The sequence below is a fragment of the Balaenoptera borealis genome (genome assembly GCF_965194805.1).
Source record: "Balaenoptera borealis genome assembly, chromosome: 20".
NCBI classification, from domain to species: domain Eukaryota; kingdom Metazoa; phylum Chordata; class Mammalia; order Artiodactyla; family Balaenopteridae; genus Balaenoptera; species Balaenoptera borealis.
This window is the reverse complement of record NC_138879.1, coordinates 46,851,525-46,875,953: the sequence shown is the minus strand read 5'-3', so window position 1 is coordinate 46,875,953 and position 24,429 is coordinate 46,851,525. Positions and strand designations below refer to the sequence as shown.

The following is a 24,429-nucleotide window of genomic DNA, read 5'->3' as shown; positions in this document are numbered from 1 at the left end:
TAGCTGGGTCTATATAATTTCAGAATTTGCTCCTCTTTCTTCAACTCTCTCATTAATTTTATTATTCTTGGCAGTATAAAAATCTCACCAGTTGCTTTTCCTATAAATTTCTGAATGAAAATTTCAATTTCTCTTTGCTAGGTCTTCTTTATAGCTGCCATCTCTGGGGAGGAGGAATTGTTATGATGCATGTCAAGGACAAATAACTGGGCTAATGTGAGAGGGGAGATGACAAATAAGTTTCACCTGGTGGATTAGCTCTAATTAATTTCTGCCTGGAGAACACTGTGTAAAGGATTCTGAGGCTACATCAGAAGGCAGCCAGGAAGGAACAGAGTAATAAGAAAGGCAAGTGGAGAACCAGTAAATTTCAGTGTTACAGTGGCCTAGGTTTCCAAGGAGGGAACAGATTAAGAGTATCAAGTGAGGCAGAGCAGTCAAACAATATTAGATTTGGCCTTCAGGAGCTCATTGATGTCCCCAGTGACAACATGCTCAGTAGACTGTGAGGGAAGAAGTCAATAGGCTAAGGAGGAAATGAGTACTGACACAGAGACAGCAAGTGTATTTATAAACTAGAGAGAGCCAGTATAGAAGATGACTGAAGAGTAAAATAGCTGAGGTAGCAGGTAAGGACAGAGATAAAAGCCAGATGGATGTATTCAGCCTTCCCAGTAAAAAAACTCGTCCTCTAAAAACTACAGGAAAAGAAGGGTATTCCTGTATGTGAATTTGTACTAAGGAGAAAGAACCTTAAAATTTCAATGAAGTAGGAGTTAAGGACCTCTCTTTTAGGTGGAGGGACCAGAAAGTCAAGAAGGGGAATGAGACATTTTGGTAAAGTTCTTTTTTTTTTTGGCCGTGCTGTGGCATGTGGGATCTTAGTTCTCCGACCAGGGATTGAACCCGCACCCCCTGCATTGGAAGTGCAGAGTCCTAACCACTGGACCGCCAGGGAAGTCCTGGTAAATTTCTTGAAAAGAATGAGAGAGACAACTAAACTGAGTCAAGCAAGCAAAAGGTACTGGGCAATGCTGAATACTCAGACGAGGTTGGAAATAATGAATCTAAAACAAAGTTAATCTGTATATTGGGTGCTTTCTCTTTAACCCTTAGATAGAGGAGTAGAACAGTAGACTGTGGATCGGGTTGGCATTTTGCTAGGGTACAGAAAAAGAGAGGAGCACAGAAAAGGCCAAATGTTGGGAATATTTCAGTTGATCAACTATGAGATCCAAGCTAGCGAGGGTAGGAGAGGTTAAAGGTAAGAAGAAAAATATAAAAGAGAAGCTAGTGACGCTGCAGATAGGCTTGGAAGAATAAAATGTGTTGGTCAGAGTGAAATGTTAGAGTTGAAGATTTTTGAAGTGGTACAATCACAGATGAGAAGATGGAGGCAGCAGCCTTGGTAAAAGGTGGCTAATTTTCACGTGGAGGTGATGATCGCTGGCAGTAAAGAAGTCCAGCAAGAGGCTAGGCTCTTTCTATTTGTGTACACTTATCTCCTAATCCAAGTTTCTCACCACTACTCTGAAATTTGTCAACTTCATTAAGGTAAATGTGGAAGACATGTTTTATTCAAAATGACAAAACTCTTCTAAAGAAAAAGCTGTAAAAACAGCAATAATACAATCAGTCCCACACCCTTTAAAAATAAATAAGGAGAGAAAAGATCATACAGGCAAAAGTTCTTTAGAGGGGAAAAAAAAAAAGAACTTTGAAATACAAAACTAACTCAGATACTCCTTTCAAAAAGGAGCAATGAAAGAGAACAAACATATAAAGGAAGTTAATCTAAACAGCAACCAAATAGCTCACAGGAATGCATCCACAGTCCAGCAAAAAACAAACAGCTACAAGCCTGACACTCATTCAAAGCCAGCATTCTCTTCTGACATACTGAGAATCAGGGTAAGACAAGTTAAAAAAAAAGCTAGGGACTTCCCTGGTGGTGCAGTGGATAAGAATCCGCCTGCCAATGCAGGGGACAAGGGTTCGATCCCTGGTCAGGGAAGATCCCACATGCCGCGGAGCAACTAAACCCGTGCGCCACAACTACTAAGCCTGCGCTCTAGAGCCCACGAGCCACAACTACTGAGCCTGCACACCACAACTACTGAAGCCTGAGCACGTAGAGCCCGTGCTCTCCAACAAAAGAAGCCACTGCAATGAGAAGCCGGCACACCGCAATGAAGAGTAGCCCCCACTCGCTGCCAACTAGAGAAAGCCCACGCGAAGCAACGAAGACCCAACGCAGCCAAAAATAAATAAAATTAAATCTTAAAAAAAAAACACAAAAAACAATGAAAGCTAGCTTATCCACCAAATAGGAAGAGAAATTACTATCTTCTGTAAGATAAACTGCTACAAGCTAACAACATTTATTTTTAGACAAAAAGAATATTAAGAAGAGCTTTAAAAACAATTCATTACAAAGTCAGTTTTTTTTAATAAAGTTTACCATTCATTTATAAAAATTGCTTTACTCTTTTTCAAGGCAAAAATATGGACTTTTGAAGCAAGTTGTAGAAATTTACATTAACATGAAAAAATATTTTATGAAGAACCAAATAAAAATGTAAATATGCTTTTTGCCATGAAAAGTATGACCCTACTGCACAAAATCAAATGAGCTGAGTTACTGAGTAGTTTAAAAAAAACACCTTTCTTCATGAAAGATCAAACTAAAAAGTACCCTAACAGCAAATCTGGCCTCTTCATTGCAAATGGTCTTGCTGCAATACATAATCTCTTGCTGTCCATTTCACTTTTAGGTTAATTTAACTATTACTTCTTCTTCTTCTTTTTTTTTTTAAATTTTTTTGTCCACTCCATGGGCTTGTGGGATCTTAGTTCCCGGACCAGGGATCAAACCTGGGCCCATGGCTGTGAAAGCTCACGTCTTAACCACTGGACCACCTATGCTTCTTCTGCTTGGCTGTTTAACCTATGTTTTCTCTAATGAAAATATATTTCTTATTTAAAAAAAAAATCTATTGCCTGAGAATTTTTGCCTATCTTCATGGCATGAGTTAGAAAAAAATCAAGTAACTGTTCCTGAGAGCACTGGTAGAATATGCTACTAATGGGACTCTAAAGTAGCAAAACTTTAGAGGGAATTTTGACAATACTATATCAAAAGCTTTAAAAATGAATATATTTTTTAGTCCTGCAATGCCAATTCTAGGAATTTATCATAAGGAAATAATTATGGATACATGCAAAGACTTCAGTATGTACAATAATAAAAACTAGAAATAATCCAAAAGGCCAACACTCATTAGGTTACATGAATTATGGTTTATCTGTATTATAGGATATGTACACTATTAAAAGTTAAAAGAACTATTCAAAAACAAACAAAAAAAATTGTCAAATAACATGGGAAAAGGCTCAAAATCTACTGATGAGTAAAAAATGGTATAGCATCTATACTGATAAGTGTTTCAACTTGTCTTTTCTGTGTTGCTGAATTATTATTCATACTTTCTAAAATGAGTACTATAAAAAGTACATATAGCTCTTATGTTAAAAAGTTATTCTAAAAAAATTCTTCCTCAAAGCACTTAGCAAATGAAAGAGAGACAACATTGAAAAAAAGAGAGAAACTTTTTCATATCATTACTTTGTATATATGTTAGTCCATAATTTTATATTATTTTATTACTTAACAAGTATTTGTAATTTACACAAAATATTGATTTTTCTAAAACATATTTGGAAGCTCTGTTTTAATACTGAGAGCAATGACTAAACTCTTGTTATTGAGATTAAGCTTTAGTGTTAACAATTCCCCTCATTTATCAGCTCACGTTCCACTCAACTTCATCCTGCCTCAGTTTCTCTCTGTATGGAGTGAGCACATACTAACTTCTCACAAGAATGCTGAAAGGAATATATGTAAAGTATATCATACATAAAATCACCTGAGAAACAAAATGGTAAAAACCTTTTGATTGGCTTCCCTGGTGGCGCAGTGGTTGAGAATCTGCCTGCCAATGCAGGCGACACGGGTTCAAGCCCTGGTCTGGGAAGATCCCACATGCCGCAGAGCAACTAGGCCCGTGAGCCACAACTACTGAGCTTGCGCGTCTGGAGCCTGTGCTCCGCAACAAGAGAGGCCGCGACAGTGAGAGGCCGCGCGCACCGCGATGAAGAGTGGCCCCCGCTTGCCACAACTAGAGAAAGCCCTCGCACAGAAACGAAGACCCAACACAGCCAAAAATAAATAAATAAATAAATAAATAAAATTTAAAAAAAAAACAAAAAAAGTAAATTGAAGTTGAGTTCTTTAAAAAAAACAAAAAACAAAAAAAACTCCTTTTGATTGCCAATCTTCTTATCGTTCTTATAACCCTAAACAAATTACTTAAGCTGTGTGCCCCTGAACTATTATATTTATTTTCCTGTAAAATGGACAATATTAAACTCCTGAAGGGTTTTCTTTGAATTACTAAAATGAATGCAAAACTAAAATTTTCATATAAAATTTATAATAAACAATGTGTTCTGAAATAATGAAATAAAGAATATCAATTTATATAATAACTCTGGTATACTCTTTTCAGCATCAAATCATCCTTAAAGTAATTAAACTATTGCATTTCTGTTTAACTTCTTTTGGGGTTGATAAATATAAAAATGTTAATGCAAGCTAATATTTATTTTTATGCTACTTGAGTATCTTATTCCTTAAATTACTCTGTACCCCAAGAATATATTAATATAGTTTTGGATATAACGCAAAATTCTTTTTATGGTGGTCTCTATCAAATACAAAAAGAACTACCAAAGCTATAAATAACTATAAACTAAACATACTCTAGGAAAGGCTGCCCCCTTGTGCCAATCAATAATATTTAATATATTAAGAAATAACAACTTTCTGACACTAGAAGCACTCAGACTTCTACTAAAAAGGTCTTGATCTTTCCATGTTCTGATTTCAACAGCTCATATTTAAAGTGGTAATCTTTAAAGAAAAACAAATTGAACAGTACTTTAAGCTCATATGGACATGACTAATTTATGACATTCAGCAGCAAATATCAACATAATTCATATCATTTAACTATCATGGATATTAGCTGCTCAAGTGCTTAGAGGCTGAGCTCAGAGAGAGAAGTAATTTTCTGATCCTTAAGTTCTATAACAAAATACAAAGAAAATAATTAAAGAAACCAGTGTATTTCAGAAGAAAAATAGATAAAGCAGGGATAGAGTATGGTGGCTTGTTTTTATATATATGTGTATATATATATATATATATATATATATATATATATATATATATATATATATATATGTGTGTGTGTGTGTGTATATATACATATATATATATATCTCTCTCGTTCATCCAAGATTTTAGGTATTTTCTTCTGAGTTCTTGGAAGATAAGATATTTTCTTCCAATTTGATGTATGGCCAATTACCCTTTGTAAAGCTTCTTGACATATATAAGTGGTATCAGGCCATTCAAACGTAAGTCAGTATCAATATTATTACTATTATTATTACTAGTAATGTATAGTAGTGGACAAAGTATTAGAGCAATAGACTTGCTAAAGAAAACAAACATTAAGGCAATAAAAGACATATTACGGGTAACAAATAAGTAATGAATGCATATTTTGTATATCTGATAGCATCATATCGTTCCTAATTATGGTCAGAACAGGTGCAATTCTATTTCTACCCAATAGGATCATTAGAAGAATTAAATGAATTAGCATTGATAAAGCACTTACTATAATAAACACCATAAAATGTTTGCTATACATGTAAATAAATAAGTAGGTACTATATAGTATGCATTTTTTCAATAATACCTACTTTCGAAGGTGGTCATGTTCTTTCAAAAATAGTTCAGTTCTTCTGTTGTTTACTCCAGACCCACTTTTATATGACCTAGAACAAAAATAAAGAAAACTTAAGAACATTTTTGGTACATGTTATAAAAAAGGATTAAATGATTGACTCAAGTAATATCCAAAGTGGACAAATTGAGCCTCTCCATAGTTTTGAATAAACAATTAAAATGTATAATCCTTTTCATTTCCTTCTAAAAATAGCATCTATCATAAATGGATAAATATGAATGGCTCTCTAACTTAGGCCTAAGTTTATTATTTTTCACCAAAATAATCCAACATTCTTAAACAAAAATCTTACTTTTTCCTTTTTTTGATTTTATATACATTTATTAATAACTCTTCTAAAAGTGTTTATTTTGTATCATTTGCCAAAAATTCCAACTCACTAAAGTACATGAAAAGAGAATATACATTCATTCGTTTATTCATTAACTCAGCAAATATTTATTCAACATTTGTGAGGTACCAGACATTACAATAGTAAAACATGCTACCTAGCCACAAGTTGGTCATAGACAGTTTAGAGAGGTACATAAATTATATAATTGTAATTCAGTGTAATAGGAACTATTATAATAGTTACATACAAAAGAAGAGAGTAGTCATTTCTATAGGGCAGGAGGTAGATTAGAGAGACTGTGAGAAATACAGAAACATTCTTAAAGAGAGAAAATCCTTAAAGGGTACCCTGTAGAACGAGTGATAATTTAGTTATAAAAAGTGGAAGATTATTCCAGGAAGGAAGCAGAGCGTGTGCAGCATCATGAGGTGTGGAAGAACAGTGTCTTCAGAAAACTTTGCATTGTCCATCTTGAAGAGTAAGGTTTGGGAGGATACTGTAAAAGATGAGGAAAGCAGAGGCCTTTAAAGCCATTACTTTTCCTTTCTTTGTCTATTATCTCCTATATCTTTATTTTCCCCAAGTGGGAATAATACTTTGTTGGGGTTTTTTTTGTTTTTTGTTTTTTTGATTTTTGGCCGCATTGGGTCTTCGTTGCTGCGCACGGGCTTTCTCTAACTGCAGTGAGCGGGGGCTACTCTTTGTTGCGGTGCTCGGGCTCTAGATGCATGGGCTTCAGTAGTTATGGCACGCAGGCTCAGTAGTTGTGGCTCTCGGGCTTGGCTGCTCCGCTGCATGTGGGATCTTCCCGGACCAGGGCTCGAACCCGTGTCCCCTGAATCGGCAGGCAGATTCTTAACCACTGCACCACCGGGTAAGTCCGCGAATAATACTTTGGATTGATTACTACACAGCACATGGGGTGGGGAAGGTATTGAAATGGAATGTTTCCCTTCACAACGATACATGCAGTCCATCAACTGAAGCCTAAGGAACACAAAAAGGAAGCTAAAGATCTGCCAGTTGTGGCATACTTAAGGATTTCTATCCTGGTCTTAAGTTCATTACAATTTACTAGAAAACGCTTTGTATCATTACTATCAACACTTACACGTTTCAGTTTTTACTTACAAAGTATCAAGAACAAAATAAAAAATTTAAGTAACTGCACATACACTGCAGGAAGACAAAAGAGGGTCATGCTGCTAAAAGTGAACCACTGGCTGAGAGTAGGGCTGATGTGCAAAGTGCTGTGGGGAAGAAAACACCAGGAAAAGCAGCATGATATAACCAAGAACACATTGGACTTGAAAGACTGATGACTAGCCAGTTAACCTTAGATAACTCTTAATACCTAGTTTTATAAAATGGGACTAATAATTTATATCTATACCAAAAGATTATATGAAGCCAAAAAAGAGAGAATATATGAAATAGCAGTGTATAATTGTAGAAAAAATTCTTAAATGTCAGTTATTACTACTATATCTCATTTCACTAATCATGTTCTGCCATGTATTGTATTAATTTGAGTATGTGCCTTACTCCCCTCTAGCATCTAGAGGGCCATGTTGATCTTTCCATTTCTGCCTTCTACTGTGACTGACATATTATCTTACTCATGGTTGGTAATCAGGAAATAGTTTAGTAAATGGATGAACATGTTTCTTTTATGATCATCTTTTAGAAAACAAGTTATTACATTGGAACGTAGTCTAGCAATTCCCACAAATTGCGTGGTAGTTAAAAGCCTACACATTAAAGGCTGTCCGCTACACTGATTCTCAGCGCATTCTTTAAAATACCTATGTAAATAGACTATACAGAAATTAGACACAAGACTTATATGTGCCAGATAACTAAAATATTCCAAAATTCCTAATATGGCAAAAATGTTTCATTTTTTTCACTCCTATATGTTGTACAAAGTACCTATGACTAAATATAAGAAACATAGATAAAACAGAGACAAACAATAAAAATTAATTTTCCAAGATAATTTCTGGAGGTAGAAACACAACTGGTGACTGGATAATCCTGGTTTAGAGTTTTGGACAAAAATTTTGCATGGGATGAATATTAAATGATCTCTCCTGCAAAACTGTCTTACTGTTACAACAAAATAAAGGAACTCTAAGAAAATGTTTACCAGAGTACACATGATATATATCAGTTCATGATATGGTAGTACATATCACAGTTCATGAAACATAAGTATCATACTTATGAAACCTTGTACCATAAGCTTATCACAAGTGAGACAATGATAGGCATCAACAGATGGTCCCAAAGTGGAAAGTCTGCAGCTTTAATTAGATGCCCAATGGATTTAACCCTGTCAGTCATGTACAGCTGCGAAAAACATTTTGAAAATGTGTATAAAATGCTAGAATATATTATTAAAGGTGAGGTAAAGGAATGGAAGAAAAGAATACATTTTTTAAATTATGGGTTAAGAGCAGCATAAAAATGTTGGGAGTCTTTAAATAATTTGACTAAAGTTATGAATCTGTATAAAATCCGGAAAAAACAGATTTCAGATTCCAGGGAAGTAAAGGCTACTTTGATAGCTACCTAAGTACTGATGTGTAATTGTTGGGGCAAGGGAGAGGGTAGGGGGATAGACGGTAATCAGGAAGGGAAACACAGACAGCTTCAGTTATTGGTAACGTTATAATGCTTAAGGTGGGTGGTAGGAGATCAGAGAAAAACTCACAAAGACATCATCTAAACTGGACTTTGAATTAAGACAGGAAAGTCAAGGTTGGCAGGAGCCAATGATAAAACTAGGGGAAACCAGAGATAAGACCAGCAAAGTAGATTAGGACTATACTGGAGCAGCAATGTTTAAAGAACAGTGAAATGGGAATCAGAAACCTTGAAATCTAAACCATGGTTTCTGCTACTCAATTTGGTGCTAATCATGGATATACTCTAAATCTGATTCTGAATAAACATCCTACAAAAAAATATAAAAGGTAACTTACTCAATATCCTTTCGTACTGATCCCATGAGATTCTCCCTTTCCCGTATTGCCACAAAGTTTGCTTTGGTTTTATGGAATTCATGTGTATAATCCTGCAATCAATCAACATCTAGAATCAACACTAGCTAATTATAAATTTTCATCTTATTGAGCCAGCTATATATTGTTATATTACAAATTTCTGCCCAGAAAACTGCTATTTAAGAAATCAAATTGCCAAGAGGTAAAAATAACATTATAATCACTTTCCTGAAGACTGACCAACTTCTTTCAAATGAAAACAATTTGGAGCTAGGGTAATAGTGCCACTAAATCACTATCCTTTGTATCCCCTAGTACCTTGTCTTATGGGGCACAATTGCAAGGAAAAAATAATTTTCAGATAACATGACTTCAAATAGCCTAAGATAAAACTTAAGAGGCTCCTTCTACCATCAGTGCACCCAATGGGGCTTATTTTCAAATTTCACCTTTTTGGAACTCCTGCAGAAATTTAATTCCTAAACTAATCAAAGGAAGAACAGAAGTAAGAGAGTTGTAAAGAATAAAATAATTTTAAAATATTTTCCTTTCTTTTTCTACCATATTTTTAAGTTCTTAAGGAGTATTCATTACTTTTAAAAATTCGGATCAGTATATAAAAAAGATAAAAAACATAATGCCACCTCCCAGAGAGCCCTTTAAAAACAAAAATAATACATGAACATGGGGTACCATGAACTGAAAGAGCACCAAAAAGAACAGAAGTAAAAACCATCTTGCTCCACAGTTCTTAATATTATGATTACTTTCTTTCAGTTTCTTTCAGGAAATATGTTTTTGTATATACAAGTTTATTATTTCTTTCATTTATGCTAAAGAAATCATACTATATTCTGCTGCAACCTTGTTATTTGTAGTTCATAAAGTATCAAGTAATCCTTCCATATCAGCAAACTGAAATCTACATTCTTTTTAATATTTAATATTTAATTTTTAAATTGACTATAGTACTTTAATAAATTCTCTACTGATAAACATTTTAGTTGCCTTTTTTTTTTGCTGTTAAAAAAATGCTTCAATAAACATTCTTGTGTATATATTTTATTGAACTAAATGTATTTAAAGGGTAAATGCCTAGCAGAATAACTGGGTCAAAGAATCTTACATGAAAATTTTGATAGTGTTAAAATGCCTTCTAGAAAGACTACACCAACTTACATGCCCAGCAAATGGATGAGTGCCCATTTTTCTACACCCTTGCCAACAATGGGTTACAAATGCTTCAATATTTGCTAACCTGACAGGTGAAAAATCATATCTCATTTTTTTTTTCCATATCTCATTTTGATTTCTATATTTTCATTTGGGAATGTGGCTGACCATCTTTTTATGATTTTGGCCACTCATTTTCTGTAAACAAGTTCATATCCTTTGCCCATTTTTCTACTGGGTTGCTTTTTTCTCATTTCTATTATCTCTGTATATTAAGCAAATTAGTCATTTATTATAGTTTCTGGTATCAGGTCTTGCTTAGGAAAGTCCTTTACTACCCCAAAATGTACAATTTCACCCACGCTTTATTCTGAAATTTTATTGTTTCTTTTTCTACATATAAATCTTTGATCCATTTGGAATTTACTCTGGATAGGAGGAATGAGATAGAAATTGAGGGTTTTTTCCCCTCAAATAATTAGCGAATTGTTACAGCTCTATTTATTTTATAATCCCTCTTTTCTCCATTGATTCAAAATAGCACCTTTATCAGAAAGTAAATTTTCATGCATATTTGAGTCTATATATGAACTCTACTCTATTGGTCTACTTTTTATCCAGAATCAAACTGTTTTAATTATTCTAGCTTCTTAACAGGTTTTAACAGGTGGCAGAATTAGGCATCCTTTACTACTTATCTTCATTTTCACATGGGTTTTTTTCTTGGTTATTCTTATATGACTATAATTCCAAATAAACTTTGGTGTCATTTTGCTGTTTTTAAAAAAATGAAACAAACAAAAACCCCTGTTATTTCCACTGGGATAACATTCAATATATAGGCTGATTTAGAGAGAAATCTTCCCATCCAAAAGCAGAGTAAATCTTCTTTTATGTTCCTCAGTAGAGTTTTATACATATAAATCCTATACATTCTTATTAAATTATACATAAAATTTTTTATAGTTTCTTCCATTGTACTTTCTAACAGATTATTGTTTGTGTGTAGGAAAACTACTTGCTTTTATATATTAAGTTTATAAGTCATCAACTTACTGAATGTTTCCAATTTTTTTTTTATTTTTCTTCGTTTGTATTAGCTATATAATCTTATCATTGCCACAGAATACAGATTTTATCTCCCTTTTCAGTATTTATATCTTGTTCTTTTTACTGTGTAATTGAACAACCAAGAACTTCTAAACAATGTTAAACATCTGTGGGGACTGTGGGTATCCTTGTCTTGCTTTTTTTTTAAAAAATAAATTTATTTATCTACTTTTGGTTGTGTTGGGTCTTCGTTGCTGTGCATGGGCTTCCTCCAGTTGCCGCGAGCGGGGGCTACTCTTTGTTGCAGTGTGCAGGCTTCTCATTGAGGTGGCTTCTCTTGTTGCAGAGCACGGGCTCTAGGTGCACGGGCTTCAGTAGTTGTGGCATGCAGGCTCAGTAGTTGCGGCTCACGGGCTTAGCTGCTCCACAGCATGCAGGATCTTCCTGGACCAGGGATTGAACCCATGTCCCCTGCACTGGCACAAGGATCCTTAACCACTGAGCCACCAGGGAAGTCCCTCCTTGTTTTTTTTTTCAGTGGGAAAGCTTTTAGTGCTTTATTATTAAGCATTATGACAGATTTTAATCTGATGTACACATTTTTGCATTAGGTAAATAAAGTATCCTTCTAGTCCTATTTTTAACAAGTTTTAAAAATTAGAAATGGTTGAATTTTTTCAATATTAAAAAATTTGGGGACTTCCCTGGTGGTGCAGTGGTTAAGAATCCACCTGCCAATGCAGGGGACACAGGTTCGAGCCCTGGTCCAGGAAAATCCCACATGCCGCGGAGCAACTAAGCCCGTGTGCCACAGCTACTGAGGCTGCACTCTAGAGCCCGTGAGCCACAACTACTGAGCCTACGTGCCACAACTACTGAAGCCCGTGTGCCTAGAGCCCATGCTCCGCAACAAGAGAAGCCACTGCAATGAGAAGCCTGCACACTGCAACGAAGAGTAGCCCCTGTTCGCCGCAACTAGAGAAAGCCCGCGTGCAGCAACGAAAACCCAACGCAGCCAAAAAAAAAAAAAAAAAAAAATTTGCCTTCCTATTTGTACCACTATATTTTTAACACCTCCCATGTAAATCTTTAAAAGTTTTTTCATTTTATTGGTATACTTTTAATATTTTTCTCAAACAATACACTAAATATAGCAAATTACTTCTCTTCCATGTTATCTTCAAAGCCTGACGAAAGTATACTCTAAACCACCATATGACTGCTTATGCATGACCACTGGCTATTTCACTGTTTCAGCTAGCTAGCAAGATCTCCCACAGTAGAAGTATACTTACCTACTGATGAATATTATTCAATTTTACCAGGCAAAAGCAAGAGCTGCTAACCATTTTCAGAATTTTATGATATCAAGGAAAAAGAAAAGTAAAACAGGACAAACTTCTATAGCACGGCATTTATCCTCTTCGAAGATTTTTCCCTTTGTTCCCCTACATACACGTGAACACATTCTATTCATAGAGTAAAAAAACCCCTAAAACTTCCTGTAATAACATAAAAATCTCAAGCCCAATGTACTACCTGCAATATGTCTCTATGTCGCTGCAATGTATGCATCAATGCCGCATTCAAGGAGGGGACACCGGCACTGTTGGTATATTCTGCCATTTTATCATTTACTCCTGTAAGCTAAAACAGAAAAAAAAAAAAAAAAAGAAAGAAAGAAAAAGAAAACCAATAAAAATATTTTAGAAAGCACTGTAAAGAGATAAAAGTAAATTATATGCCTATATTCCTTTCTGGCTAACAGCAAAAAACAAAAACAAGAAGACAGCAGGCAAGGATTCAGTATTTCCCCAAAATAATCCATAAAGGCTAAAATAACATCCATAGGACCTGGGAATGGCTGTCATCAAAATTCAAGTGGCCTGGGGAGGCACACATCTTGAATGAAAGGGTGATTTCAATAAATATGTCTGCATTAATATAATCTAGTACCATATCTAACAGGTACACGGTTATTAGCAAAACAGCCATTTAACAGAAGGTACTTACCCTTGCCAAAAGCTGTTCAATCTCAATCGCCATAGTTTCAAACATTCTGTCTTGGCTTGATCCATTTAAAAGGGGTGTTGTGTCAGAGCTAAAGAGAAGTTCAAATAAAGAGTATCTATTACTTAAACCTAATCCTTTAAAATATACTGAAAATAATAAGGTAATTATTCTTAAAGAAGCCAAGTGGAACCCCTGAGACATTCTTTTTGTTTCATAAGAAGTTATAATTTTTATAGAAGTTTTTCTATAAAGATCACATATCCTAAATATTAAATTCAGTATAAAATATAATTGAATGTAAGACTGTCCCAAGCTTTAATACATCCAATCTTAATAATGCAAAGAAATTCTAAATTCTTGTTTACTGTTTCCCAAATGAAAGTAACTTAAGCTATGGCAGTGTCCAATTAAATGCTGAATCTAAAGGAACAAATTATGTGAAATAAAACTGCAGACCTATGTAGTACAGCATCTAAGAGGAGCCATAAAATGTATTGCAGATTATGTTAGCTCTGTGAGGAATAACCTTTAAAATTTTTACCTCAATTATGGTTCCTGAGACCTTAATTTAAGTTCTCTCTTCCTTCTATGACTCTTTCCAAGAAGAAATAAAATTGAGATTTAAACAATCCACAGATTGGATAAATAGTTATCAAATAATCAGGAACTGGCTTTAAGTCTAATACAGATAGCCACGTCCAGCAGGGAAGTTTTAATACCAATCCTTTACATTTCCACTTATATTACGTAATTGTTTCTGTTTTGCTTTGCAAAAATGTATTTAACTGTCTTCTGAAATCTGAATAGTCAATCCTAACTTTTTACAAGTGAAACTATGTTTGACAAATTCAAATTCTAAAACCACATGTCTTGAAAGTTTCATTTGTCTCTTCTGAAAAACCATTAACCTTCATTAGGTCCCAAGTGGTATATACTATATATGAGCAGCTGCAGCTCAATACTGATCTTAGTAATACCGAACACAGATAAATACCAGGAAATGACTATGCTCTCCAACCTTACTGAACACTTTTTCTTGCCCTGTGAGAGTTGCTTGGGTGCAGTAAATGAAAAGATTAAATAACCAGTTTAATGGTAAATTTACCTTGGCTCTTTCCCTTTTCCACATACACATCTACAGCAATAGTAACAAGCAGTGAAATAGCCAATAAGGAGGATTTTTATTTTAGGATGTTTAACTAGGTCCAAATTTTTATTTCTTTAAAATTTTTAATTTATTTGCCTTAAAATAACTCATTCTTGATCATGTGTCAGAGCCAACCCAAGGTTCTGCGCTTATCTCTTAGAACATGCCCATGTGAAATGCTCTATATACTACTAATACAGATCCTCCCCTACGAGAAATACGAAAAAGAACAATGGGCCAATAACATAAGCTCCATCAGGAGGAAAACTGCCTATGTCTTGCTCACAGATATATGCCTATCACTGAGAATAGTGCTTGGCACACGGTAGATGCTCTTTAGATACTTGTTGAATGAACGAGGAGGCAATCTCTACATTCACCATTCTCAGGGAGGTATGAGTCCAGGGAAAAGGTCAAAAACATACTCTCCACAATACTAAGATTCAGTTAAATTTAATTCATTTTATATGTACATGGTGATTCATAGACCATAAAGTTCTCAAAATACAAAAAGTAAAAAAATTACTCCTGAAAGAAACTTCTGGTCATCACTGAGTTTATTCATTATGATGTGCTTTCAACCTGGGCAACAAACAAAACACTTTAGAATGCACATTGGATCTTGGTCCTCATGGCTCTAGGTTTCTCATTAAAAGGGACAGTGAGGCTGAAGTAATTCCACAAACTCATTTCCAATTTGTTGTAGAATTTCTGAGGGAATGTTTTTGAATAGTTTCCCCTTTAAAGGAGTCATAAAAGTACAGGCATACCTTAGAGATATTGTGGGTTTAGTTCCAGACCACCACAATAAAGCAAGTATCTCGATAAAGTGAGTCACACTAATTTTTTGGTTTCCCAGTGCATATAAAAGTTATGTTTACAATTTACTGTAATCTATTAGGTCTGCAATAGTATTATTCTAAAAAACCAATGTACATATCTTAATTTAAAAATACTTTATAGCTAAAAAATGCTAACCATCATCTGAGCCTTCAGTGAGTAATCTTTTTGCTGGTGGAGGGTCCTGCCCTGATGTTGATGGCTGCTGACTGATCAGGGTCCTAAAGGCTGGGGCAGCTGGGGCAATTTTAAAAAACAAGATAACACTGAAGTTGCTGAATTGATGGACTCTTCCTTTCGTGAACGATTTCTCTGCGGCAGGCAATGCTGTTTGATAGCATTTTACCCACAGTAGAACTTCTTTCAAAATTGGAGTCAATCCTCTCAAACCCTGCTGCTGCTTTATCAACTAAGTTAATGTAATATTCTAAATTCTTTGTTGTCATTTCAACAATCTTCATAGCATCTTCACTGGAAGTAGATTCCATCTCAAGAAACCATTCACTTTTAAGAAATTTATATATCTACAGGAAACAACTCCTCATCTGTGCAAGTTTTATCATGAGACTGCAGCAATTCAGTCACATCTTCAGGCTTCACTTCTAATTCTAGTTCTCTTGCTATTTCCACCACATTTGTAGTTATTTCCTCCACTTAAGTCTTGAACCTCTCAAAGTCACCCATGAGGTTTGGAATCAACTTCTTCCAAATTCCTGTTAATGTTGTTATTTTGACCTCGTCCCATGAATCATGAATGTTCTTAATGGCATCTAGAATGGTGAATCCTTTCCAGAAGGTTTTCAACTGATTTTGCCCAGATCCATCAGAAGAATCGCTATCTACGGAAGCCATAGAAATGTATTTCTTAAATAATAAGACTTGAAAGTTGAAATTACTCCTTGATCCATGGGCTACAGAATGGGCATTGTGTTAGCAGGCATGAAAATAACATTAATCTCATTGTGCATCTCCATCAGAGCTCTTGGGTGCAATGTCAATGTGCAGTCATACTTTGAAAGGAATCTTTTTTCCTGAGAGTAGGTCTCATCAATGGGCTGAAAATATTCAGTAAACCATGTTGTAAACAGATGTGCTGACATCCAGGCTTTGTTTTTCCATTTATAGAGCACAGGCAGAGTAGATTTAGCATAATTCTTAAGGGCCCTAGGATTTTTGGAATGGTAAATGAGCACTGGCTTCAACTTAAAGTCACCAGCTGCATTAGCCCCTAACAAGAGAGTCAGCCTGTCCTTTGAAGCTTTGAGGCATCAACTTCTAACTATGAAAGTCCTACATGGCATCTTCCTCCAACAGAAGGCTGTTCTGTCTACACTGAAAATGTGCTATTTGGTGTAGCCACCTTCATTAATTACCTTAGCTGGATCTCCTGGATTACTTGCTACAGCTTCTATATCAGCACTTGCTGCTTCACCTTGCTCTTTTATGTTATGGAGGTGGCCTCCTTCCGTGAATCTCTTGGATCAACCTCAACTAGTTTCAAACTTTTCTTCTGCACCTTCCTCACCTCTCTCAGCCTTCACAGAATTGAAGAGTTAGGGCCTTGCTCTGGATTAGGCCCTGGCTTAAGGGAATGTTGTGGCTGGTTTGACCTTTTATTCAGACCACTCAAACTTTCTCCATATCCGCAATAAGGCTTTTCACTCTCTTATCATTCGTGTGTTCACTGGAGTAGCACTTTTTAATTTCTTTCAAGAACTTTTCCTTTGCATTCAGAACTCGGTTGCTTAGCACAACAGGCCTAGCTTTCAACTTATCTCGACTTTCAATATGCCTTTCTTACCAAGCTTAATCATTTCCAGCTTTTGATTTAAAGTGAGAGACGTGCAACTCTTCCTTTCACTTGAACACTTAGAGGTCACTGTAGTTATTAATTGGTCTAATTTCAATATTGTTGTGTCTCAGGGAATAGGGAGGCCTGAGGAGAGGGAAAGAGATGGGGGAAGGACCTGTCCACGGAGGAATCAGAACACACACGTTTATCAATTAACTTTGCCATCTTATACGGGTGTAGTCTGTGGTGCCCCAAAACAATTACAAAGTAACATCAAAGATCACTGATCACAGATTACCATAAGAAATATATCCTAATAATGAAAAAGTCTGAAATGTTGCGAGAATTACCGAATGTGACACTGATACACGAAGTGAGCAAATGCTGTTGGAAAGATGGCACCAACAGACTTCTAAACACAGGGCTGAAACCTTCAATTTGTAAAAAAAAATGCAGTATCTGTGAAGCACGCAGAGCAAAGTGCAATAAAACAAGGTATGTCTGAATTAAGATCATGATACACAGAGAACACAGGAAAAGCATCATGTAATCGTATCTCTTAACAGTTTGGAGTTTTAAAATTGTATACTCACTGGCATAGTCAAATGGGAGACTTAAATTCAGGAAAAATGCTTTCTAGTGATAAAATAAGTTGACTCATAGAAAAGAACATTCCTCATTCTCTTTACCTGCTAAATAAAGGCAAGCCGAAAGCAATGCATTGCAATCAAAGCTATGTGACATGCCAACAGCTTACCTTTAGCTCCTAAAGTCAGTATGTTGGCCCTGCTATCTTTAATTCTTTAATCATGTGACCTTGTAAAAAGAAGCAACACTGGCTATAGTACTGAAATAAGTCTTTTGTTGGAAGGTACATAGAAAGGTTTGGAGCATGGGCTCAGGATACAGAAAGATCTGGTTTCAAATCAAAGCTCAGTTTTTATTGTTTTTATTATTACTAGCTGAAAAAATATCCCACCCACCACCAATCCTCAAGAAAGTATGTAAAATAAGTAAAAATGTTCCCAGCAGCCTTTATATAAAGCTCTTAAAAACAGTACCTGAGGCAATGATGAACACTCTTGTGTTTAAAATTATTAAAATAAGCAAAAATTAGAAACAACATTCATCTACAGAATAAACTGATACAAGCATACAATGTAATACTATATGCAGCAAATGAATATACTAGAGCTAAACGTATCCATAGCTTAATCTCAAAAATAATGTCACACAAAAAAGCAAGTTGCAAAATAACTATTATGAATTGTTCAGGAACACAAATATATACGTAGTAAAAATATATGGAGATTACCCGGAGGGAGAAAATGGGATGCCATCAGGGGCTTCAACTGAATTGGTAATGATTATTTCTTAAAGTGGGAGATAGGCACATGGGGATCCATTATATTATTCTTTACATCTTCCTAAGTGTCTTAAATATTTCCTAATATTTTTTGTAACAAAGTGGATGGCCTAAAGTGAGTTTCAAAGATAAGAATACATTTAAATATGTTCAAGATAGTAGTATACCAGTTTCTCAAAAAAGAACCAAAATTTAAAAGAGCTTCGACCATTAACAGTGAGGATACACACTGCATTAGATTAACTCTAAAACACCAGAATAGCAGTAGGTATACTTTGCATTTGAGTAGTCTCTCAGATCCATTTAGCAATCAGAAAATATAAGAAATACAATGTGGGCAAAGCAACATTTCCTTATACCGGCTTATTTCTGATGCAAACTCACTCTTAAGCCTTAGCATTTTCCTCCTGATAACAACACAGTCCTTGCCTAAGGATCCCAAACAAATGTTCACCTCAAGAATTAAGAAGAATTTTTATAAATAACTAAAAAAAAAAAGGCAAAAACAAAAAATAAAATACCAAAAATTCACCAACAGACCAAGTTACAGTTATATATTTTACTTTATTTTTTTAATGCTTTAAAAACATGATATAGTTTAAGGCATAATAGAGAGAATCTGGTAGTACCTATACCTGTCGCGTCTTCCATCTCGGGCACTGCTGTGACTGTAACTTGTACATAGTTTACTGAAGGAAACTAGTTTCAGGTCAAGTTCATTTTCCAGCTGTCGAGCCTGTTTCCTGAGATCTTTAACAAAATTACAAAAGCAAATAATTAGACACAAAAAATCCATCAGTAGATATAAAAATCACAAAACTTTTCTGAAGAAAACAAACTATGCAAATGATCATATATCTAGAGTCTCCCTTAAAGAAAAGTATTAAAAGAAGCAAACCAAACACCCAGGAAAGCAAATTGTCACTTATTTAAACTTCAGATGAGGCAAAAAGGGGAGAAACAGTGGGAAATGCAAATTTTCAGCTTTATCCCAAAGACAGCTAGACAACAAATGCTGTTCTAACATCCCTGAAATTATTTCTATAGCAATAATTAAAATTTTTCATTTTAATTCAGGGGAAAACAGAAGAGAATACAAATCACAAAGGAACTGAGTATGGTTTATGACAAGCATTATATAAATTTACCAGCTAACTTTATAAGAAAGAAACCATCATTGTTTTGACAAGGGTTTTCCTATCTCTTTATGTTCCAAAGCTTTATTAAGTTTATGGAATTCTTAACAGTACAGTGAGTAAGTGCTTGACTGTAAAGAAAAAAATCACTGACATATATTTAAAAAACTGTCTTTCAATAAGCTTACTGAAAGATATTTGGAGAGGATGAGTTTGACAGTAAACGATGTGCTACCGACAAGATCAAATATAAGTAAAACAGAAATAAGAGTGTAAGTTTTTAAAGAACAGAAGCAAACAAGCATGCAGAGAAATTGGTATAATGGTTTGGCATCTAAGGTGGTTTAGTGAGAGGAAACCCATATCTAGATGTGAATACTCTCATTCACGGTGAAGTAGAGGTCAAAATAAAAGGGCTGAAATACAGAGGGCATAGTATAAAGATCTCATCTTTCAGGAATAAGAATATGAAACATTATTTCAATATACTTATCAGCAACCAGAAGTAGGAAGCAGCATGCAGGTAATACAGGGGAGCACATTTTCCCAGAGACCAAACCTCAACTAGAATCTCAGCTCAGCCTAAAGTTCTGAAGTTCTGAGAACTGGCTCTGATTTATTCACAATCTACTTAACCTATGAATCTCTGCTTTTCGTTTTTTAAACCCTTACCTTCAGGGTTTTCCTATGCATTACTAATCATGTGTTTAAGGCACCTGGCACAGAGTAGGCTGTCAATAATAAGTTGCTATAATTATTATAGCACGACGCTTCAAAAAAGTATAGCCTAATGACTAATGTTCAAGATACTTCTACATAATTTTAAAATATTTTCTAGCAAGCACACACATTTCAAATAACCGTTTTAATACATGTTTTAAACTATAAGCATGCTTCTCTGTAATTAGTAACTGTCTTCTATAGTAGAAAACATCAAGTAAAAGCATTTTGAAAGTATGACAAGCAAGTATGGATGACCTTAGAATTAAGTATTTTATACCAAGTGGCTGATAGTGACAATACTGCTATTTGTGGTGGGTTCCAGAGGCTTTGGGGGGTAGCAAGAGGAAACAGGTTAAAAGGGAAAAGGGATTCGGAGAGTAGTTTCTATTTTTCAGTAAAGCAAAGAGACAACTGAAAGAAAAAGGTCAGCCTTCTCTGATCTCTGCTTATCATCATGGTCCAGGAATGAGTTTTACATGAGCCCATTTTATCAAACCATATTTTCAGGAATTAAATAAACTTGCTTGTCAAGTTACAACATGGTTTTTTGGTAGAAGAGGTAAAGCAAATGCAATAATTACAATTCACACTGGTTCTCTCAACTTTCTCGTTTTAACAAAACCGATTTCCAGAGCAGAGGGTAAAGTTATTTCCTCTGCCTTCAAACGCGACTCCACACCCAATCCTCGAAGTCCCAGCCTGAAGGTGCCAAGGGGACCCAACAGGAGGGAGACATTCCGCTCACACAACTTCCCTCGATGGACCGGACTGACAAGTTTCTCCTTTCTCTTTTCCTACTCAATTCCCCAACAGTGACCTCAACTCTAAGGCGCTGACACCTCCAGTCTCCTGGACTCGGCATATTCTCGCTCAACACTCGTTTCCTCCCAGAGTTCACACCCAACCCCCTTCGTCCGAGTTCCGCTACCACCTCAACCCAGCTCTCCTCCGGCGACTCAAACCCTCTTCCTCTCGGTCCCGGCTCAGCCCTCTCTGCCCAACCCCTGCCCCAGGTCCCGCTGCCGCTCAGGTCAGTCCCCTCCCCAGACCGCACGGTCTCTACAGCCCCCAGGCCCGGCGGCTCGCACTAGACCAGCCCTGCCCGTCAACTCGGCCGCTCCGGAAGCCAGGCTCTTCCCCCTGCTGCCTCCGCCAAGACCCGTCCTCGCTCAGCCCTTCTGCCCCTCGGCGAGACGCACACGGAAGTCTCCCCTCACCTTCCCAGTAATTGCTGGTTCCTGCCGCCATCTTTGTTGTCCAACGTCAGTCGGGATAGGAGAGTAGAGGCGATGCGAGCCAGAGAGTCATTTCCATGCCTTCTTCCGCTTGGCGCCAGGGCCGATGGGATGCGTGAGCTTCCAAAGACACCGCCACCTGGCGGTCAATTCATCATTTTACACCTTTTGAGCAGCGAGACTGACAACTTCAGGTTTAGCACCTGACACTCCCTGAACATCTGCCTTTCTGGTGTTGGTATCCGCTCTCCGCGCCCTAAACCTACATCATCGCCCTCAGCTGGGCTTATCCCCTCTCCAACAGGGACCTCCCAGGCTGAGAAGAAAGTTAACCTTAGACGCAACTACCTGTTTCCTTCACCTTCTCTCAAATGTGTATCTTCAGCCAGCCTCTTTCTCTTCTCCAAGCCAGAGGCTCTTTTCTTTCCAAGACCAACCCCTTCATGCTACCTCCGCCTGTGCTCAATTATCCCACATCTTTGATATATGTGCTCTTCTCCACTGGCCGCCTTTTCCTCTGTCTACGGTAGAATCCCAGCCCTCTTTCCTCCCCAGCCGCCAAATCTAAAAAGTGTGTGCTAACTGCTTCCATGTGTCTCATCCTGACCCCTCAACCTGTTAAAATCAGCTGTCAAAACTCACTCTTTATAGATACATAAATTATCACAGTTTGCTCGTGTCCACATTTTACCAGTTCTCGTGAAATGCAGAAATCTTACCTCTTGTAAAGGTTTTAAAATCACACCTGGGGCTTCCCTGGTGGCGCAGTGGTTAAGAATCAGCCTGCCAATGCAGGGGAAACAGGTTCAATCCCTGGCCTGGGGAGATCCCACGTGCCGCGGAGCAACTAAGCCCGTGCACCACAGCTACTGAGCCTGCGCTCTAGAGCCCGTGCGCCACAGCAAGAGAAGCCACCGCAGTGAGAAGCCTGCGCACCGCAACGAAGAGTAGCCCCTGCTCACCGCAACTGGAGAAAGCCCGCGCACAGCAACGAAGACCCAACGCAGCGAAAAAAAAAAAAAATCACACCTGTCCCTTTACTCACTACCATATATAATTGTCTTTAATATTTCCTCTACATTCATTGAGAACCACATCATTATCTGATGTGTTATAATCTTTGCTTCAACTGTCAAACATAACTTACAGAGTTTAAAAGGAGAAGGAAAACCTGTGTTTACCCATTTTTTACTCTTCCCATTTTTCTTCCTTCCTGATGTTCCAAGATTCCTTCGTTTATCATTTTCTTTCTGTTTCAAGAACTTCCTTTAGCCATTTGTTAGAAGAGTAGGGCAGCTGGAGACAAATTCTATTTGTGTTTCTTCATCTGAAATGTCTTGAATTTCCCCTTCGTTCCTGAAAAATATTGTTGCCATATTAGGAATCTGGGGTTGACAATTTCTTTTTTTCAGCACTTGAAAAATGTGCCAATTCCTTCCTGCTTCCACAATTTCTGATGAGAAATTGGCTGTTATTTGAATCGTTTTTCCACTATAGCTAAGGTAGTTCTCTCTCTCTGCTTTAAAGACTTTTTCATTTTCTTTAATTTTCAGAAGATTGATTATGCTGTGTCTTAGTGTAGATTTTTTGGTTTTATCCTGTTTGAGATGTGTTCAACTTTTTGAACCTTAGGTTTATGTCTTTTGACACATTTGGGAAATTTTCAGCCATAAGTTCTTCTAATACTTTTTCTGCCCCATCCTCTTATTCTTCTTCTTCTGGGACTCCGATGATGTGAATGCTAAATATTTTATTATAGTCCTGCATATCCCCGAGGCACTACTCATTTTTTTCAGTCTATTTTCTGTTTCTCAGATTGGGTAATTTCTACTATTCTGTCTTCAAGTTCACGGACAGGCATGTCTTTCCTCTGTCCCCTCCATTTTGCTGTTGAGCCCATTCACTGAGTTTTTTTTTTTTTTTTTAATTATTGTATTTTTCAGATCTAAAATTTCCATTTGGTTCCTCATTATATCTTAAATTTATTTGCTGAGACTTTGTATTTCTTTGCTGAGGCTCTTTTTATCATTTGTTCTAAGATTATTTGTAATTGCTCATTGAAATATTTTTATTATATCTTTGTCAGATAATTTCAATGTCTGTGTCATTTTGATGTTGGCATCTTTTGTCTTTTTTCATTCAAATTGAAAATTTCTGGGGTCTTGGTATGCTGAGTGATTTTAAAAATTGTATCCTGGATATTTTAGGTATTATAAGACTCTGGATCTTATTTAGAACCTCTGTTTAAGCAGAACTCCTCTGACACTGTGCTGGTGGGAAAGGTGGGGAACTGCCGTGTTACTACCAGGTGGGAGTGAAAATTCAGGCTCTTCCTTGACCCCAGGTGAGGAGGGCGACTTGTTACTGCTTCTCATGTGCCCCCCACTGACACCATGGAAGGGGTCCTCATTACCACTGAGTGATAGTGAAAGTCCTGGTTCCCCACGTGGCCCTTTTTGATACCACCCAGGCAATGGGGAAGAGTGCTTCATTACACACAGGTGAAAGTGGAGTCTAGGCTCCCCATTCAGCCTTTGCTGGCAGAGGGTAGAGATGGGCCTTGGTTTTTTTCTGTAGCAATTGGCTGGAGTAGTACAATTGTTATGTAAAACTATTCTGTCCTGGTAGGTTGCCCCTTTCCTGGTCCTTTGGCTAGAGAAGTCTTTTCTTAGGGCTTTTTTGTCTGCACCCTTTGGCATTTCTGGGTTGCCAGCTTCTCCAGCATCCGTTATG

At 36.6% G+C, this 24,429-nt stretch overlaps 1 protein-coding gene across 3 annotated transcripts in view; it reads right to left on the bottom strand.

Moving 5' to 3' along the window:
- GOSR1 (golgi SNAP receptor complex member 1) overlaps positions 1 to 21,824 on the bottom strand; it is a 55,166-nt gene extending 33,342 nt beyond the window's left edge. For 2 of the 3 annotated variants that reach the window (XM_082370821.1, XM_082370819.1), the window contains exons 1-6: positions 21,679 to 21,824; positions 19,232 to 19,352; positions 13,458 to 13,545; positions 12,984 to 13,091; positions 9,201 to 9,292; positions 5,833 to 5,907 (exon numbers count right to left, since the gene is read on the bottom strand). In XM_082370821.1, coding sequence (XP_082226947.1) covers positions 5,833 to 5,907; positions 9,201 to 9,292; positions 12,984 to 13,091; positions 13,458 to 13,545; positions 19,232 to 19,352; positions 21,679 to 21,709 — 515 coding nt within the window. In that variant the 5' untranslated portion in view covers positions 21,710 to 21,824. The remainder of the gene's footprint in view (positions 1 to 5,832; positions 5,908 to 9,200; positions 9,293 to 12,983; positions 13,092 to 13,457; positions 13,546 to 19,231; positions 19,353 to 21,678) is intronic. The other variant, XM_082370820.1, reaches the window with a different exon arrangement.
- Between the last annotated feature and the right edge of the window lie 2,605 nt (positions 21,825 to 24,429).